This window comes from Phacochoerus africanus, chromosome 1, assembly GCF_016906955.1.
Source record: "Phacochoerus africanus isolate WHEZ1 chromosome 1, ROS_Pafr_v1, whole genome shotgun sequence".
Classification (NCBI taxonomy): domain Eukaryota; kingdom Metazoa; phylum Chordata; class Mammalia; order Artiodactyla; family Suidae; genus Phacochoerus; species Phacochoerus africanus.
Genome location: NC_062544.1, coordinates 177216849 through 177236942, shown reverse-complemented (window position 1 = coordinate 177236942; position 20094 = coordinate 177216849). Strand labels below are relative to the sequence as shown.

Here is a 20094-nt window from a genome sequence, read left to right as displayed (position 1 = left end):
CATTAGATAGCTACAAGAACTGGTAGAATTTAAAACTTCTGCTCCTTATATTTTCTTTATCTATAGTTTTAAGACAACAAAAATAGTGACCTCTCTGCACAGGCTTTCCTTTGATTGCTGTACATGAACTGCTTTTTCAAATTTACCTCATTCTTCCTCTGGATCACAACAAGGCCCCTAACAGTGGAGCCACGTGGTCTTGATGGGACTCACATGGAACTAGTGGGAAGAAAAACTGGCAGCAAGAACCATGTCATTAATTTTAACCTGATTTTAAATGATAATGTCCTATTCTCTAACATATTGTCTTATTTTTCTGACTTCCTTCTTTTTTTTAATGTTCCATTTTTTTTTATGTCTGTGTCTTTTCCCTAAAAAGAATTTCAAGTGCTCCCCTTTCATATTTACATTTCCCATACGGTTTTACTTCCCAGTTTCTCTTTTCTTATTGACCTGCATCTCTTGTTGCCTCACCTTCTTGACCCTTGTTTTGGGGGCAGCTCTCCACTAAGCCCTGCTCCATGCAGGAATGTCTATTTTGCCCTGGAGAGGCTATGGCTTTCCTCCTATCCTTGAGAACTTTCTTTATGCAATTAAAAACAAAGTTCTACCTATTCTCTGGCCTCTTGAATGAGAGCAGAGCTTTCCTCCCCTTAATGAGCTTCCTTATTAGACCATTAATTTATCTTCTTTCTAATGCGAATTTGTTCCCCACTTAAATCAGGCTTTTTTTTTTTTTTTTTGTGCTTTCAAACTTAAGAAATTTCAAGTGTCCAGAATGTACGATCACAAAAAAGTAGTGCTTTTCACTTTACATGCTAACAACCTCTATTCTCTCTGGCTCACAACTCCTATCACTTTTATTACCTCACATCCTATTTTTATAAGAATATTCTGGACTTTAGCATTCTTAACCAGAGAAGCAGCCTTAATAATTTACAGTTAAGTTGTAATTATTTAACTCCTAATGGAAAATCTGCCCTCAGGGATGTCCTTAGATAACTTTACTTTGGGTATGATCCCCAGTAATGATCCATGATCATTTATATACCACTCGGTGTTTTGTAACTTTCAAAAGTCTGCATTTTTTCTTTTTCTAAAAAAAACCAAACAAACTTCATCTCTAAGTAGCTTCCTTTTACAACTAACAATCAGCAAGAACTCCAAATGTAGCTCCTTTTGTGTGAAAAAGATATTTGCTCTTCACTTTTAGCCCAGTTTCTCTTGCCAAAATCACCTCCAGGGGACCTGAGATTGGCAGCCTCTAAAATGGCCCCTAGTTATCTCTGCCCTCATTCTTTCAAAGCCTCATGCAATCCCTTTGCACTGAGTCTGGGCTGGACTTGTTGGTTCTTCTGCAATGACTATAAAGTGGCAAAAGCAATGAGATGCCACTTCTGAGATTAGGTGACAAAAAGACTGTGGCTTTTCTCTTGGGCACCCTCTCTTGCACTCTGTCGTTCTCACGCACTTGCTTTCTTTAAGGGAAACCAACTGCCGGGGTGCAAGCTCTTCTCTGGAGAGGTTTGTGTTGGAAGGAACTGAAGGAGGACACTGACCAACACCCAGCATTGAACTGAGGCTCTCAACTCAATAGCCATTAGGAAATAAATCCTGTTGACAACCACATGAGTTTGGAAGCTACCCCTTCCCCAGTGGAACCTTTAGATGAGACTGCAGCCCCTGACACCCTAATATCAACCTCATGAGAGGCCTTGAGCCAGAGGCACCTGGCTAAGCCCTACTTCAGATCCCTGACTCTCAGAAACCATGAGATACTAAGTGTGTGTTGTTTGAAGCCACTGAATCTGATGATAATTGGCTATACAACAATAGATAATGAATACAAACCCTTACAGCCAATTTATTAGCTTTTAGTCTATGCTTTTTATAGATAAGTTCCTTTTGGGGGTATTCTTTCCTCTAGATGTCAGTTTAATTGCTCACATTGCTCTTTAAATTCATCTTTGAAAGCAGAGAATGGCAGTTGTCAGCCTCGTTCATAATTACATATTGATTCCTAGCACAGTGCCTGGCACCTGGATAGATTTCTATTATATAGTTACTGGATTTGACCCTTCAGTTTTTTCCTACATATCCTAGTTAATAAGTTTGGGGTTTAAGAGGTAGAAAACCTGCTGGTCTAGTTACTTGGACCTTTCTCTTCTTTAACCTCCTGTCCCTCATCTAGAACATCAACACTGCTGTCTCATTTGAAGCATCACCTCTCTCCTTCTCTAGCAAAGCTAAGTCCATATATGCTTGCTCTTCCCACTTCTGGCTGGACTGGTGGATCAGCTTCCTTTTTCTTTTCTTTTCTTTTTTTTTGTTTTTTTTTTTTGTCTTTTTGCCATTTCTTGGGCCACTCCTGCGGCATATGGAGGTTCCCAGGCTAGGGGCCTAATCGGAGCTGTAGCCACTGGCCTACACGGGAGCCACAGCAACACGGGATCCGAGCCACATCTGCAACCTACACCACAGCTCACAGCAATGCCAAATCCTTAACCCACTGAGCAAGGCCAGGGATCGAACCCGCAACCTCATGGTTCCTAGTCAGATTCGTTAATCACTGCGCTATGACAGGAATTCCTCAGCTTCCTTTTTCAAGGGAGGCTGTGCTACTGTATTCCAACTGGAGACACTCAATCACCTAACACCCCAACTATGTGGTGGGGTAAGCACTAGTATGTTTAATGTTCTTCTAAAAGAGAGAGAGAGAGGAAGTGTGTGTCCTGGAGATGTTTGGTAAGTGCCAAGCCTGAGGTCCCTTTGAAATTTAGAAACACAATCACTAGAACTCAGGTACCCTAAAAGAGAAAATATTGAGATTCAAGGAGATGAATATTGGAGATTCAAATCCTGGAGATTCTTTTTTTTTTAGCTATAAGGGCTGCATTTGCAGCATATGGAAGTTTGCAGGCTAGGGGTTGAATCAGAGCTGCAGCTGGTGGCTCATAGCAATGCTGGATCCTTAATCCACTGAGCGAGGCTAGGGATCAAACCCTCATCCTCAAGGATACTATTTGGGCTCATTGCTGCTGAGCCACAGTGGGAACTTCCCTGGAGATTCAAATTTGAAGCTTGGCTCTATCATGCTGTGTGACCCTAGATATTATTCAAGCATCTTGAGTGATTTCCTCATCTGTAACATGGAAATAATTTCTACTTTATAGGGTTTAGACATTATTCTTGATCCCATATTCTCTTATTTCCACATTTTAACTTATAATTTCTTTGCAATAGGTTCATTTCATAATTCTAATACAGCATAAACTTTTTATTTTGGTTGATAACTTAAATATAGAAAGAATATGGTATATTTGTTAATAATATTACTATTAGCACTTTCCCTTTATTCTTTCATTAAGATGCCAATAAAACCATCAAAAACCATCACTAACATTTAAAATCTTCCTCTATTTGCTTTTACAGGCTATCCAGTCATAAATAAGTCAAATATTCCCAGGTGACAATATTCTAATTCTTGGCTATTAGAAAACTGCTCCACTGTCAATTAGTTTGGGCTGCCATAAAAAAAAAAAAAATACCAGAGGCTGGGTGGTTCAAACAACAAACATTATTTCTCACAGTTTTAGAGGCTGGAAAGCACAAGATCAAGGTTCCAGCAGGTCTGGTGTCTGGTTAGGGCCAGCTTTCTGATTCACAGTTGGCCCTTCTCTATCTATGCCTTCCCATGGTGGAAGGGGAGAGGAAGTGCTATCTCATAAAGCACTAATTCCATTCAGGAGAGCTCCTCTCTCATGGCATATCACCTCCCAAAGACCCACCTCCACATATCATCACATTGGCAATTAGGTTTCTTCATATGAATTTGGGGGGACACACATTCAGTCTATAGCATTCACTGTTTCTAAGCTGCTCAGCAGCTCAGAAATAAGATTGTGTTAGAAAAAAATTTCAAATCAACATAGGTCCACTCCAATTTTAAATAAAAATACACCAAAATAATCATGCAAAAATAGGAACAAAGACCAATACTTGTAAATTACATTATAACTTTAGGGTGATAGAAAAACAAAACCCTAGAGAACAATTATATTTAAAATATATTGTCCAAAATATTAACTTCAGCAGCAAAAAAACCAAGTAAAACAGAAATATATAAAGATTTCTAATCTTAGATGTTTTAAATGGTCATTTGCAATACAGTAGAACTGCCTGAGGAAAACTTAGAGATTATGTAGTTAAATGTATTATTCATTTCACAGAAAAGGAAACCAGGTCCAGAGAGGTTAAGTGCCTGCCTAGTTAAGGACAGAGCCAGGATATGACCCTAAGTCTCTGACTAATAGCCCAGGACTCTTTGCATGACACCAAGCTGCTTTCCTATTTTTGTTTGTTTGTTTGTTGAAAGAACAGACACCCTTTCGCTAATTGCAATGGTACCATCATCTGCTTCCTACCTCTTCCTGGGACTGGTTGAATTGCTGTATCAGTTGTGTTTGTGCCAGCATTACTCTTTCCAGTACATCTGACTTCTGTTTCATTTCCTTCCTCAAGTCCTCTGAAACAGAATCATTACTGTCAATTTCCTTCTTCAAGCGTGATTCAAATTCTGCAACCAAATTTTTAAGGTTTTCAATTTCTTTCTCCTTTGACTCAGATTCTTTGCTATACTTAACATGGGATTCATGGAGTTTTTCTTCAAGAGCGGCTACTTTCAGCCTTAACTCTCTAGTAGCGCCTTCGATTAAGTCAGATATCTGTAAGATAAAATCTTGCATTAGTTTGTAGGCAATAGTCTCTATGTAACCATGATTCTTGTTGTTTTAAGAGGCTTATTCTAAATAACTGGTGTTATCTTCTGATCAGATAAAAACAAATCCTAAGACATATGTAGAAAATCTAAAAAGATTTTCTTTTTAAGGAGTTCCCATCGTGGCTCAGCAGAAATGAATCTGACTAGCATCCATGAGGATGCAGGTTTGATTCCTAGCTTCCCTCAGTGGGTTAAGGATCTGGTGTTGTCATGAGCTGTGGTGTAGGTTGCAGATGCAGCTTGGATCTGGTGTTGCTGTGGCCATGGCATAGGCCAGTGGCTACAGTCCAATTCGACCCCTGGCCTGGGAACAGGGGTTCCCATATGCCATGGGTGTGGCCCTAAAATAAAAAAAAAAGACAAAAAACATATATTTTTTTAAAGTTAAGACTAAAATTTTATTTTTACCACCTAAAATGGAGTTGAGTCAATCGCTTGGGCATACTTGGAAATATATAAATCTCTGTAACTCAACTGAGCTACCAAGGACAGCTCAAGTCTTCATCAGGTGCCTGTCTGGACTCATTCTAGGCTGGCTTTGAGACCTAGAAATGCCTGATGTTTGGGCATGTACATAGGCCAGCACTGCAGTTACAATCTACTCGACCCATACCAATAAGTTTTTCTTTGATGTATTTTTTTCTTTCTTGAATGTGATGACTGGAAGTACCCCGGATACTACATCTTCTATAGTAGTACTGCCCAATAGACCTTTCTGTGATGATGGAAATATCCCATGCTGTCCTTCATGGCAGCCATTAGCCACATGTGACTATTGATAGTGGTGTGCTGGTAAATGTTTAACAGTGGACTCCAACACACACAAAAGCCAGATGTGTATCTAATTTCCATGGTGTAAATAGCCTTACCCTGGCCAATTTCAAGGTGACATCACTGATCACTGAGCTGGGAAGAAATGCACACAATAGGCTCTCACTTACTGGTACTGGCTATTGAGTCACTGGCAAAGTAACTGAGGAACTGAATTTTAAATTTTATTTAATTAATTGAAACTTAAGTAGATACATGTGGCTACCATATTAGTCCAGTTCTAGAGGATATCAGAATACTTTGAAAATGTACTGCTTCTCGAGGTGGTACCTCTAGACAAAGAGATGAGAGAATAACTTGAAGAAGCTTCTCCTCAAATTCATGAAAGTCTTTAGAAGGGAAAAGACTGCTTGTTTTCTTTCTCCTTAAAAACTCTTAACAGAAAGCAGACCAGGAAGAGCAAAGCTGCTTCTGATGAAACATTTCCTTATTATTTATGCTACGGAGATTGTCATATTATAAATATTAGTATAAGAAGAAACCAGCCAATGAAGAATCTGGAAAACATTCATAGACCAAGGTTCCAAGGATTTTGTGAACCATTACTTAAGAGTTATGTATTTAATTGTAAATCAATTATACTTCAATAAAATAACTTTTTTAAAAAAGAGTTACTTATCCAAAATTTGTTTCAAATGTTAAATTTACATGAAGAATAACTTCTACAAGAAAACTATTCACCACACTTAGCAATTTTACAAATTAATATTCCACTTTCTTCAGTGAATCCAGGAAGGCAGAGGGTCACTGATAGGTCTGAACGGTAGTTTCATGAAGAGGAAAGATGACACTGAAACAGAGCAGGTTATCCTTGGAAGAAGAGGCTCACATAGCTACAAATGCATTTTGATTTTTTTAAAAGGGAGTCAAGATTTAAAGCATCAAGAGAATTCACTCACAAAATCTGGACCTATGACTTCTCTTGAAAAGCTATGGCCCTGGCAAATTGGATCCTGCCTTTCAGCATTCTGCTGCCAATGGTCCTGAGCCACCCAGGACTGTAAGAGCAGAGGGCAGGAGCAGGGAGCAAGAAGCCTGTCTGGGACTGAATCTATCCAGAAGAGGTGGGGCCTTGGGTGATCTGAGGCTACAAGCCCCCAGCACATGCTCCATTGTCCCAATAGGACTTCACTTACAAAACACAGATGCAAAGATAAAATTATTAATAATCTTAAGACAGCATTTCCAAGCATTAAACCTGAAGTATGAAGCCTTCCTGAGTGTGCAGACCTGTGACGCTGCAGCCATCATACACTGGCATAGCTGGCCCTGCCTACAGTGAGCTAATGAAAAGGCTCTACCACATCCCCTGTACACCAAAGCAGAGGGCAGTAAGTCTCATTTAATGCTAATTTACATAGACTCTTAAGGAGTTTATTCAAAACATGGCTTCACTACTGGGGTCTTGGTTAACACACACACACAGACACACAGACACACAGACACACACACACACACACACTCCAGGTTCAGGTATTTTAAAAAAGGGGAATCTTGACAAAACCTTATATTATGTTAGGACACATTCTTTAAGAAATTATGGATTGCATTTAGAAATATTTCCCTATATCTGGAATCTAATATATGGCACAAATGTATATTAGAACCTTTCTGCAGAAAAGAAAACCATGGACATGGTGAACAGACTTGTGGTTGCTGAGGGGGAGGGGGAGGGGGAGGGAGTGGGATGGACTGGGAATTTGGGGTTAATAGATGCAAACTATTGCCTTTGGAATGGATAAGCAATGAGATCCTGCTGTATAGCACTGGGAACTATATCTAGTCACTTATGATGGAGCATGATAATGTGAGAAAAAAAGAATGTATACATGTATGTGTGACTGGTCACCTTGCTTTAGAGTAGAAAATTGACAGAACACTGTAACCAGCTATAATGGAAAAAATAAAAATCATTATTAAAAAATAAAAGTAAAAAATATTTCCGTTCACCCAAAAATATTTATAACTGAAAATATTTGCAATTAAAGGGGAGAGGCTTTAGTTTTTGGTAAAATTTTAATTGTAAAACCCCTCATTTTCTTTTGTTGGATATTTGAGGCACTGGACTATCTAACCATGCTAATTATTAGTTATATAATTTATGGTGTTTTAAAAATAAGTTTATTTTATTAGGAAAAAATTCCACACATAGTAAATTGTGTGCTTATATAAAATCTCAGTCATTCATTCTGGAGAACAGCAAACCATTCTATCTATCCAAAATTAAGGCACAATGACCATGAGAAAAACTACTGGAGTTACAATTACAGTGGTGTCCTCAGGAGGAAATAACCAATATCCATAGTTTCAAACTCATTAAATAATGATGAACATAATAATGACAGACCTTCATTTGTAACTCTTCTTGTTCTTTCTTATATTTTTGGATTATTTTTTGGTGTTTTTCCTTTTCAGTATTAAGCTCTAGTTTAGCTTCTTCCTTAAAGAGAAGAGCTTGCTCCTGAAATTCAGCTAAATGTTGGGCTCTTTCCTTGGCAAATTCAGCTTCAATCTAGAAAACAGCATTAACACACATAGAGATCCATTTTACTCTAAGAGAAGTAAATTAAGATTATTTTCGGACTCATATTTTTTCTTCCAGTTTTACTGAGATATAAGTGACATACAGCACTGCATAAGTTTAAAGTATATGGCATAAAGACTTGATTAACATTATGAAGTTATTATCACAATAAGTTTAGTGAACACCCATCATCTCATAGATATCCAAAATTAAATGAATATTTTTTGTTGTGATGAGAACTCTTAGGATCTAACAATTTTTAAAAATTCTAATATTAATTTTTAAATTCTTTTTTTCCCTTTTTTTCTTTTTAGAGCTGCACTCACAGCATATGGAAGCTCCCAGGCTAGGGACTGAATTGGAGCTGTAGCTGCCTGCCTACACCACAGCCACAGCAACATCAGAGTTGAGCTGTGTCTGCGACCTACACCACAGCTCACAACAACAATGAGCAAGGCCAGAAATCGAACCCAAGTCCTCATGGATACTGGTTGGGTTCATTACCACTGAGCCACAAAGGGAACTCCCGGGTTAAATATTTCTATATTTTCTATGATCTTTAAGACCTATAAAATGAGTAGAGAAGTTAGGACAATAAAAGCTTTAGAGATACTAAAAACTTAGTCTTCTGTACATTTATAGTGTAAACTCAATCCTTGCCAGCAGCTCTATAAGAAAAAAAAAAAAAAAAAGAATTTGAGCCTCTTTAAATTCCACTGAAAACTCACAGTGGACACAAAGTATAAATGCTGATTTTGAAAAACGGTCCTTTCTTGATATAGACCATTGACAGTTTGGGAGCCATAGATTATCATTTTAACGTTAGTGAGGTCAGAAGGATGACTGAAGGAAAACATAGTCAATGATGCTTGTATCAAGATTTTGACTCAGAAATACAGTGTTGGAAGGGAACTTAGAAATCCCCTAGTTCATTTTCTCAAGCTTCCATCTATTGTGGAAAGAATAAACAAGGGTTTTGGATTTAGAGTTTAAATCCTGGCTCTAAATCCTGGCTCTGCCATTCTAGCTGTGTGATCTTAAATTGTGACTGTAACCTCTCCTGGTGGGGTTATAACTTGTTCCCGTGGGGATCGTTATAGGGATTAAATGAGATGAAACATCTGTGTAAAGCTCTAGCATGAGGAGGAATTCAAGTCAGTAGAGATTACTTCCACACCCCAACTTCAGTCTCTACCATGGAATCTGCACCAAATGATTGTCTGCTCTGTGCCTCAACAGCACCACAATCCATAACTCACTCCTTCCCCAGCAGGCGTTTCCATTTTCAGACAGTGCTAAGCATTAGGAAGTTTTTCCTTTAGTTGAGCCAATATCTCTCTCCCTGTGGTTTTTAACCATTGGTTTTTGGCTCTGCCCACTGGAGCAAGAGAGAGAGCAAATCTATGAGTTCTGTAGTCATTCAGACCTCGGAGTTTATCAAGTGGATTAGAGAAGGGATCCCAGTGACAGGCTGGCTCTAGATTTACATTGTGTTGTGATTATAAATTCTAAGAGGGAGTATATGCCAGATAACTTGGAAAAACTGTCAAACCTGACTTACTGTGACTAATTCTCAGGCTACTAAGCAGAGAAGGACAGAGGTCAGACTGAATTTCTCAAGGGAACACTGAAACAAGGGTACCAGGGAACAAAGTTTGCAGGAGGCCCCTCAAATTACATAAAATGCAGACAGAAGACAAGCTCCAGTGTGGAGTCCGTGGGGTTTACTGCACTGGGTATAGGACTGAGCATTTGCCTCAAGGCAAAACAATTTTTTTTAATACTCAATGCACAGAGTTATTTTGGCTCTCTCAAAATAAATTTCTGGATTTCTTGGGGGAAGGGATACTCATAATCATTTAGGGACATGATAGAATTGTTCAGATGTGTTGCTATCAGACTACAAAAGATGAGGGAAGCCTCAGGGCACTCAAAAAAAAAAGCAGATGTTCTGAATTCTAGATACTTCTATTCATCTGCCTCCTGGTAGCCATTTAGACACAACACAGGTGTCTCAGATAAGCTGTCAGAGTCAGAGATCTCGACATGGTCCCCTTCCCACCTGTTCTTTCCGCAGTACTCCCCATCTCAGGACACAGCTCCACCACCCACTTAGTTATTCAGGTCGGTAACTGGGGCACTATCTTTCACATGTCTCTCTCCCTCACCCTCCAACCTAATCCAGCACCAAGTCCTGTTCATTTTGCCTCCAAAAGATGTCTTGAATCCATCCATTTCTCTATGCCTCTATTTCCATCACCCTAGTTGTGATCAACACCATCTCCTGACTGGCCTCCTTACTTCTACTTCTGTCTCTTTCCAACCCATGAGACACACAGCAGAGTGTTCTTCACAAAACAGAAATTGAATTCTTTTATCTTCTCTTAGTGCTTTCTCAATGTATTGGTATAAAATCAAAACTCCTATACTGATCTCTTACTGGACTACCAGCAGCCCACATGACACCTTTTTGAGAATCAACAAAGCACATCTTCCTCAGATGAACACAGCTTCAGGCAGAGCACAGGAGTTGGTGAGCAGAAGGAGGCTGGATGCCAGCTCCCTTCTCTCCCTTGGCCTGTGCTATTATTCAAAGTACAACCCAAATGCCATATATGTCAGCCCTGGACTTCTCCAACCTGACTTTCACCACTTTCCCTCTTTGATCACTGTGTTCCAGCCATGCTGGAATAGATAATTCAAGAATACATGAGAGGAGGAAACCAAATACAAAACATTTGGAAAAACAGTAAGGTAATAACCTTAAGAGTTAACAGCTCACAAGATACCTTGACATCATTTTTAAAAAACAACTAAATTGGGATGGAATGCTATAAAATTGGGTTGTGATGATCATTGTATAACTATAAATGTAATAAAATTCACTGAGTTAAAAATAAACAAATAAGGGAGTTCCTGTCGTGGCTCAGTGATTAACGAATCCAACTAGGAACCATGACGTTGCAGGTTCGATTCCTGGCCTTGCTCAGTGGGTTAAGGAGTTGGCATTGCCGTGAGATGTGGTGTAGTTTGCTGATATGGCTTGGATCCCGCGTTGCTGTAGCTCTGGTGTAGGCTGGCAGCTACAGCTCCGATTTGACCCCTAGCCTGGGAACCTCCATATGCCAGGGGAGCAGCCCTAGCAAAGGCAAAAAGACAAAAAAACAAAACAAAACACCAAATAGGAGTTCCCAGTCCTGACGCAGTGGTTAATGAATCTGACTAGGAATGATGAGGTTGAGTGTTGGATCCCTGGCCTTGCTCAGTGGGTTAAGGATCTGGCATTGCCATGAGCTGCGGTGTGGGTCGCAGACAAGGCTCAGATCCTGAGTTGCTGTGGCTCTGGTGTAGGTTGGTGGCTACAGCTCAGATTCGACCCCTAGCCTGGGAACCTCCATATGCCATGGGATCGGCTCAAGAAAAGGCAAAAAGACAAAATAAATAAATAAATAAATAAATAAATAAATAAAAATAAACAAATAAACGACTAAATACATTTGTTGATAAGCTCAAGGAAAATTTATATTGAGGTACTAAAATAGCAAGTGTTCAAAAAAAAACCCTTGTATGGTTTATTGGGAGAGCCAAATAGTTACTTTAGGATAAAAAGACTTCTTTCAAAATATGGACTGATTGCTCACTTAAGAGAACAAGAATGTACACAAACTAGATGGGACAAGACAAACTGTAAATTAGATTACAGAAGGACTTGAGAAGGATTTTTAAAAAACAGAAGTTCTCTAAATTTATTATGGGGAAGAGGCCATTTAGGAATCAGTGGAGTCTCTTGATGCGGTTCATGAAACAAAGGCAGCATTCAAGGACAGAATGAGGGTGGCTGACTGGTTTAATGAGTAGAATGTTCTGTTTTACCTGAGCCGGGAAGAAAGGAGATCTTCTTGCCCCTGAACTATTCCTTGGAATGAACTAGCATAAGTAAAGGGAGGGGGAAAAGGGAAAGAATAGATGAAAAGTGGGAAAGGAAAAGCACTGTAGATAGAAAGAAGAGTGATTTACTATCACTTATTTGATTTGTAATTTGCACAACCTGAGAAAGAAAAGCAATGTGATGAGCTTCAGGTGAGATTTCCAACTTTGGGAAGTTGCAAAGGGAAGCCAAACCCATTTGATTGTGTTGACTCTGTAGCACAGAGATGATACTATTGGTTCCTTCATGATCTGAAGAGTTTGAACAAAATGATGGGTCCACAAACACAATGATTTGCTTAAGCTGGCAAACTGTCATTGAGAAGATGACAACTGTGATGTTTATGTTTTTTAACATATTGATAAGAGCTGTTTGTTTAAATTACCTTAGATGGCAGGACTTATGTTTATTCAAAATAAATGAATTAGGGGGCAGTGCATATATAAAATATGACCACTTTACATAATCCCTAATAGTAATTTTATAATCACAAGAAAATTCTAATTTCTAAAAAAAGCATGAATAATACCTGAGGTCAAGAGTTACACAAAGTAAAATCAATTATTATCTGTGTACACATTCCAGATTTTAATTCATCCATATCTTCTTCTAGCTCAAACTCTTGTCTGCTTCTTGAAGGCTTCCTGATGACTCCAGAGCATTCTGAGTATGTTGCTTTTTAATTCCTTTTGTGTTTGTTGTTGAAATGCATAATTGGTGTTTTATAATATCTGCATCTACTACTGATGTGCAAAATGCTGTCTTTTATTATTTTCCAAGTGAGATATTTGTGGTTGATTTTGATATTTTCTGACTGTTCATGGAGCCAAACACCCTGTTATAACATAATCACTTATTACTCTTGATGATCCCTTTAAAACCAAAGGAGTTTCACATGTCAAAGTAGAAGTCAGATCACTTGTTTATATTTGATGTACATATGTTATTTTAAAAAATATATCTTCTAAAATAAATTATTATATTATTTTCTTATAGTTAAAAACAAATACTGGTTGAAAACTAATATTCAGACTATTTCTGAATTAACCACTGAATATGTATATAAAAGTAGATGACTCTTCAAATGCTACACTTTATAGTAAAAAATAATGCGAAAGAATCAGAGTATACATTGGAGTCCTGCCAGTAACTGAGTTAACTGAGTACAGAAGGAATTTTCATTGGGTATCCAATAAAGGCTAGCTCAGTTCATTTATGCATTCAGTTCTTATAACAACACTGGGAAGAACATACAGTAATTATTATTCCCACTGTCTAGAGTAAGAAATAGGCTCAGAGGAATTAAGGACCTTCACCAAGATCACAGAGTTACTACAGGTGGAGAGGTCTGTGCACACGGATGTCTCTGGGGGGCTCCATAGCTCAACACGGTGAGTTTTTCTACACAGTCTGTCTCCCCATATGTCTACATTGCATGGTAGGGCAGGGACTTGGTATTTATTTAGTATCAAAATACTTGGGGATTTTTTTTCCAGATAACTTTATGTTAATGAATTCTAATTTCTGGGAGTTCTTCTTATGGCTCAGTGGTTAACAAACCTGACTAGCATCCATGAGGACACAGGTTTGGATCCCTGGCCTCACTCAGTGTTGCCATGAGCTGTCATGTAGGTTGCAGATGTGGCTCAGATACCACATTGGTGTGGCTCTGGCATAGGCTGGCAACTATACTTGGATTAGACCCCTAGCCTGGGAACCTCTAAATGCTGTGGGTGCGGTCCTAAAAAAAAAAAAAAAAAAAAACCCCAAAAAACTATGAATTCTAATTTCTGTTCTGAAGTTTCCTTGTGGGCACAGTGGGTTAAGGATCCAGCATTGCTACTGCAGTGGCTCGGGTTGCTGCTGTGGCACAGGTTCCATCCCTGCCCTGGGAACTTCTGCATACCATGGGTGTGCCCCCCCCCCAAAGAAATAATTCTAATTTAATTTCATTGTTGTTAGAGAAAACTTTGTATGACTTGAGCTGAAAAGTCGTGTGACTTGAATCCTTTTAAATTTATTGGGATGTATTTGTCCCCAGTAGAACTACTTTTAATAAATGTCCCATGTACACTTGAGAATAATGTGTATTCTGCTGTTAAATGGAGAGTTCTATACATATAAATTGGTTAATAGTGTTTGTTAATAGTGTTGATAACTACATCTTTCTTAAAAATAATTATACTATTTTCCATGGTATATATCCTTAATGATTTTCTGGATATTTTTCTATCAATTATTGAGAAAGGGCTATTGACATCTCTGATTATGATAATAGATTTGCCTCTCTCTCCTTGTAGTTCCATTAGTTTTTGGTAAATTTTTTAACTAGGTTAAAAAAACATTTAGGATTATTATGTCCTCTTGATGAAGTGATCTCTTTATCATTATGAAATGATCTTCTTTATCTTTGGTAATATTCTAAATATTCTGATTTCTTTCTCTGAAATCTACTTTGTTGATAGTAATGTAGCTACTATATCTTCTTTTTATTTGTTCTAGCATCTTTGTTTCCATCCATTACTTTTAACATATTTGTTAAGATATTTCTTTACATAAAAGCACATTTCTTATAGGAAACATATGTAGAGTCTTGCATTTTTGTCCCACATAACAATCTCTGTCTTTTAATGGGGATATTTACACCAGGGCTTGGCAAACTATGGTCCACAGACTAAATTCAGCCATGCCAATTTGTTTGCATATTGTCTATGGCTGTGCTTAAGCTACAATGGCAGAGTAGAGTGGTTGCAGCAGAGACTACATGCCCCACAAATCAAAAATACTGACTAACTGGTCCTTTACAGAAAAAGTTTGCTGACTCCTGGTTAAGACCACTTATATTTCATTTGATTAGTGATATGACTAGCTTTAAATCTATCTTGCTATGTGTTTTCTATTTGGTCCATCTTTTTTTTCCCCTTTTCCTGTCTTCTTTTGGATTATTTTTTTAATTCAATATTATCTCCTTTGCTGGCTTATTACAGGAAACTCTTGTTTTTCTATTTTTGTGGTTGGTTTGGAGTTTATAGAATATGTTTTTAACTTAATGTATTCTATCTTCTAATGATATTTCACTTCATGTATTGTATAAGAATCTAAATGTCCTCACCATCACTACCAAAACAACAAAGGTAATTATGTGACATGAAGGATATGTTAACTAACTTTATTGTGGTGATTTGTTGCATACACACACACACACATACACACATATATACACGCACACACACATATATATATGTCAGATCATCATGTTGTACATCCTAAACTTACACAATGTCACATGTCAGTTATGTCTCCATAAAGCTGGAGGAGAAAAGGGGGGTATGATGGTTGGTTGATGGATATAACTAGATTGAAAGGATCCCTTCCACCTTTTCTTAGATCTCCTGCCTTTGTACCAATTTCAACCTAAAGTCAGAGTCCAGGAACTATTACTCTCCTTCATTCAATTAAGGCTTTTGGGATAGAAAACAGTTTTAAGGGTGCAGAGTAGCCCAAGTGGGGCAAATGAAAGGAATCTGGCTCAACTTATGAGGCAGATGAAGAAATTCTCAGAGAAGGGTAATCTGCTGGAAGATGCCCTCAAAAGGGTCCACTCCACTTCCCAGCTCATTGTCAGTCTGTCTGCCCACTGGCCTATCTCTTGGCCCATCTTTTAACTGGAAACCTTAGGGGATACTTGTTATTTTCCCTTCCAGCCTCTATTGTCCTTTTTTTTTTTTTAATAGAAATACTTGTCCCCCCACTTTTTTTTTGGTTTTTAGAGTTACACCTGCAGCATATGGAAGTTCCCAGGCTAGGGGCTGAATCAGAGCTATAGCTGCTGGCCTACACCCCATCAGTGTAGGATCCCAGATGCATCTGCGACCTACACCACAGCTCACGGCAATGCCGGATCCTTACTTAATCCACTGGGCAAGGCTAGGGATTGAACCTGCATCCTCATGGATACTAGTGGATTCGTTTCCACTGAGCCATGATGGGAACTCCAATAACTGCTCCTTTTTAGGGATTCATTCTTCCCCACTGTCAGTCTATATGATTGGGGTGGCATTCTGTCTGCAAGGGTGAGCATGTGACCAAGGCCCAAGTGAATCAACATGCCCTATCTTGTCAGAAATTGTGGTCTGTCCAAGACTGAGCACACAGTTCCTTTAGAATCTGACAGCCACAAAGAGTCTTTTGCTAAGAATGCAGGAAAGAGACAAGAGGAGCTTCTGTTCCCTTCTTGCCATCAGGAGGGACAACCCTGAGTCTGAAAATGAAACCAATCTGGCAGAAAAGCAGCCTGAGAGCTCTGAATCCAGCTGTGCCTAAAGTAGCTTACCACTTAACTTTGCAGTTAATGAATTATATTTTCACTTGGAAAAAGAAAAAAAAGAATCTCACAATAGTATAATTCCATTTCCCCCTTCCCAGCTATTGCAATGTTGTTGTCATATACTTTGCTTCTAAATGTTTTCTCATTATTATTTTTGTTTAAACAGTTAATTATAATTTAAAGAAACTAAAATGATAGAAAGTAGCATATTTATCCACATTGTTACCATTTCTGGTATTCTGCATTCCTTTGTACAGATCCATAATTCCATCTGGTATAATTTTCCTTCGAATAAAGGACTTCTTTTAACATTTCTTATAGTGTGGGTGTGCTGGTGATACATTTTTTTTCAGCTTTTTCATTCTGAAAAGATCTTTATTTCACCCTCAGGATTGAAAAATATTTTCACTTGTATAGAATTCTAAGTTGACAGCTACCACCACTATCTCCCCTCACCCCTGCCCTCTCATCTTCTTTCAATACTTTCAGTCCCACTGTTTCTTGCTTACATTGTTTATGATGTAACAATCTACTGTCATCTTTATCTATGTTCTTCTCTATGTCTTTGATTCTCTGATTGATTTTAAGACTTTCTTTTTAATCACTACTTTTGAGCATTTGGATTATAATGTTCCTTGTTGTGCTTGAGGTTTGTTTAGTTTCTTGAATATGAGGACTTATGGTTTTCATTAAACTATTTTTTTCATCCAATTTTTTTTTCTTTCCTCTCTTTACTGTCCTTTGGGTAGTCCAATTACACATATATTAGACCACTTGAATTTGCCTCACAGCTCACTGATGCTCTTTGTCTATTTGTTCTGAGTCTCTTTTCTATTTCAGTTCATTGCATAGTTTCTTTTGTTCTGTCTTCAAGCTCACTAAACTTTCCTTCTGGAATGTTTAATATGATATTAATCCCATCCAGTGTACTTTTCACCCCAGACATTCAGTTTTCATCTCTATAAATTCATTTTGAATCTTTTTTTATATCTTCTACATCTCTACTTAACATCTGTGCCTCTCTGAGTCAATTTATATTTGTTTATTTCTCATTATGAGTCTTATTTTCCTGTTTCCATGCATGGTAATTTTTGATTGGATGCCAGACATTGTGAATTTTGTCTTGTTAAATGCTGGATATTTTTGTATTCATGTAAGTATTCTTAAACTCTGTCCTGGGATATAGTTAAGTTTTTTGGAATCAGCTTGATTTTTTTAAGGTTTTCCTTTTAAAATTTATTAGGCAGGACCAGCTCAGCATTTAATTTAGGTCTAATTATTCTCTACTACTGATGCAAGACCCTTCTGAGAACTCTATTCAGTGCCCTGTGAGTTACAGGTTTCCCAGTCTGGCTGGTGAGAATAGGCATTATTATTGGCCTTTTATAAGCATTTGGTCCTCTTCTCTCCAGTCCTTTCAGATGGATCTCCCTGGCTCTGGGTAGTTTCCCCATATATATTCATTGATCATACAAATACTTAATGGGGATATTTTGTAACTATCCAGCATTCTTTCTCTATACAGCTCTCTCTTGAGAACACTATTGTGTGAATTTAACCATTTCAATCTCCCTGGCCTCTTAGCAAGTTTTTCTCAACTCAGAGAATCTGACAACCTCCACCAGGACTCCTGCTCCTTATAGGATGGCCTTAAATTTATTTCAAGTTACTAATTTAGGGCAATTGAAGAGTCTGTTACCTTGTTTTTCTCTTATCTCTAAGAATCACTGTCCTTCATTGCCTTATGTTCAGTGTCTTGAAACCACTGTTTTCTATCTTTTCTGCAGTGTTTTAGTTGTTTTAGGGAGGAAGGTAAATATGGTTTCTGTTAGTTTATCTAAGCCAAATACAGACCTTTTGGATTTTGTATTTAGCTCTCATTTTTTGAAGAGGGTGGGGTTTTGTCAGTTCTCATTTCCTGGCTATATAACCTTAGCAAACTACCTAACTTCTCTGAGCCTTATTTTTTCCGTATGTGAACAGGAATAATAATATTACAATGATTAAAATTACATTGATGAAAAGCATTCAGCACAGGCTTGGCATATAGTAAACATTCTGACAATGGAGACTATTTTATTATCTAGATTAACAGTTTAAATCAGATGATCTTTTGCAGGCTATTCAAGACCTAAAATTTTATATTTTTATTACTTCCATTTTGAAAATTACATGGCATAATTTAAAAAAATTAAAGTGCCCTCGATATTCATTTTAGACATACATTTATTTTACACAAATAAAAGTTGATATTTTTTAAATGACAACTTTGTCCTTGTCAAATTTTATTTTACAAGTTGTCTTTTTTAATTTAATTAACAGTATACAGAAATACATTAGGAATTATTAGGCCATTGGCTCTTTCATTTTAAAGAATTGATTATTTCTTGAAGTAAACTTTTTCTCCTTGTATTTTCACTATCAATCCATTTGCTTTGTGAGGAAGTAAGGTTTTGTTTAACTATTGGTTTCCAAAAGATTTATGTACTGTTTAAAATTAGGTTAATAGTATAATTCTAAAATGTTCCATAATATCTTAATAATAATTTAAGACAATACTTGATTGAGATCTGTTTATGGCACTACAAAGTGATAGTCAATAAGTGACTATCGCTTATTTTAAGTAGTCTGGCTACAGGAGATTTTTTAATTACAACATTTTAACTGAAAAGTAACAACACTGCATTTGGAACCAATTTTATATGTTCATCATGCATACTAATTTCCTTTTTTCACATCAAAACAATACTTGAAATAAACAAAAATCCATGACAATTAGTAAATACTGTTATTTTAAAATGTGCCATCTTTGTTGCATAGCAACTATTGATTCTATTATGTGCTTTTTACCTACTCTAAAATAATTAAGTACAGGCACAAATTACTATCTACTTTTTCAAATGTTAAAAGCATTTAAGTTATGAAGTTTATTCTAATATGCGTATTATATATTTGTAAAGGGAACATTTCATTCCTACGCAAAGACACAGTGACCCAAGAAAAAAATGACAATGTCATGTTAGTGATTCTCCTTTCTCATGAGAGGACTTTCAGGGAATTTTTTATTCATAGTCTCAATAACTAACACAGCTAAGCATAATTATCATTCGTTGGCTTTACTGGTCTGGATCTTGATTTACTCCTAAGCTAAATGATAAGATTTACTAACAAAAAGTCATGTCCTCTCAACAAAATGAAATGTCCATTTATACTACAGAAAATTATCCAGGTCAAAATATATCTATGATATAATTAACTTATTAGAAAGATACCTGCTCTTAATATGAACTTAGAGAATCTTATATAGGTTTACTTTCATCATCAAATTAACTTAGCATAAAGCAAGAACATAATAGTTTTATATGTCAGATGCTAACACTGACTTGGCCTAGTTGCTGTGTTAGCGCCTCAGGGACAGGGCGCAGTGAGCCACAGTGCTAGTGTGGATCATGAACACAGGCTCCTTCTCCATGGATTATATATGAAGGTCCTTGGTCGGATGTGGCGATGAGGAAATACATAAGCAAAGCAGCAAAGTTCATTCTATCAGTCTAAGAGGAGCTCAGGAGTTTGAGGGAAAGGAAGCACCTGTGAATCTCTATCCACATTAACTCCATCGGTGAAATTTCTGAGTCAAAAGATAGCACACTTACAATATCACTTTATATATATTGTCAAGCTTCCCTCCAAAAGTCGCTATAATT

The 20094-nt window shown here is 37.4% G+C and overlaps 1 protein-coding gene across 1 annotated transcript in view; it reads right to left on the bottom strand.

The window, feature by feature from the left end:
- The window catches only part of LEKR1 (leucine, glutamate and lysine rich 1), a 237110-nt gene that overhangs the window by 13203 nt on the left and 203813 nt on the right, over positions 1–20094 (bottom strand). The window contains exons 11-12 of the mRNA XM_047785385.1: positions 7959–8123; positions 4425–4724 (exon numbers count right to left, since the gene is read on the bottom strand). Of these exons, the coding sequence (XP_047641341.1) occupies positions 4425–4724; positions 7959–8123 (465 nt within the window). The remainder of the gene's footprint in view (positions 1–4424; positions 4725–7958; positions 8124–20094) is intronic.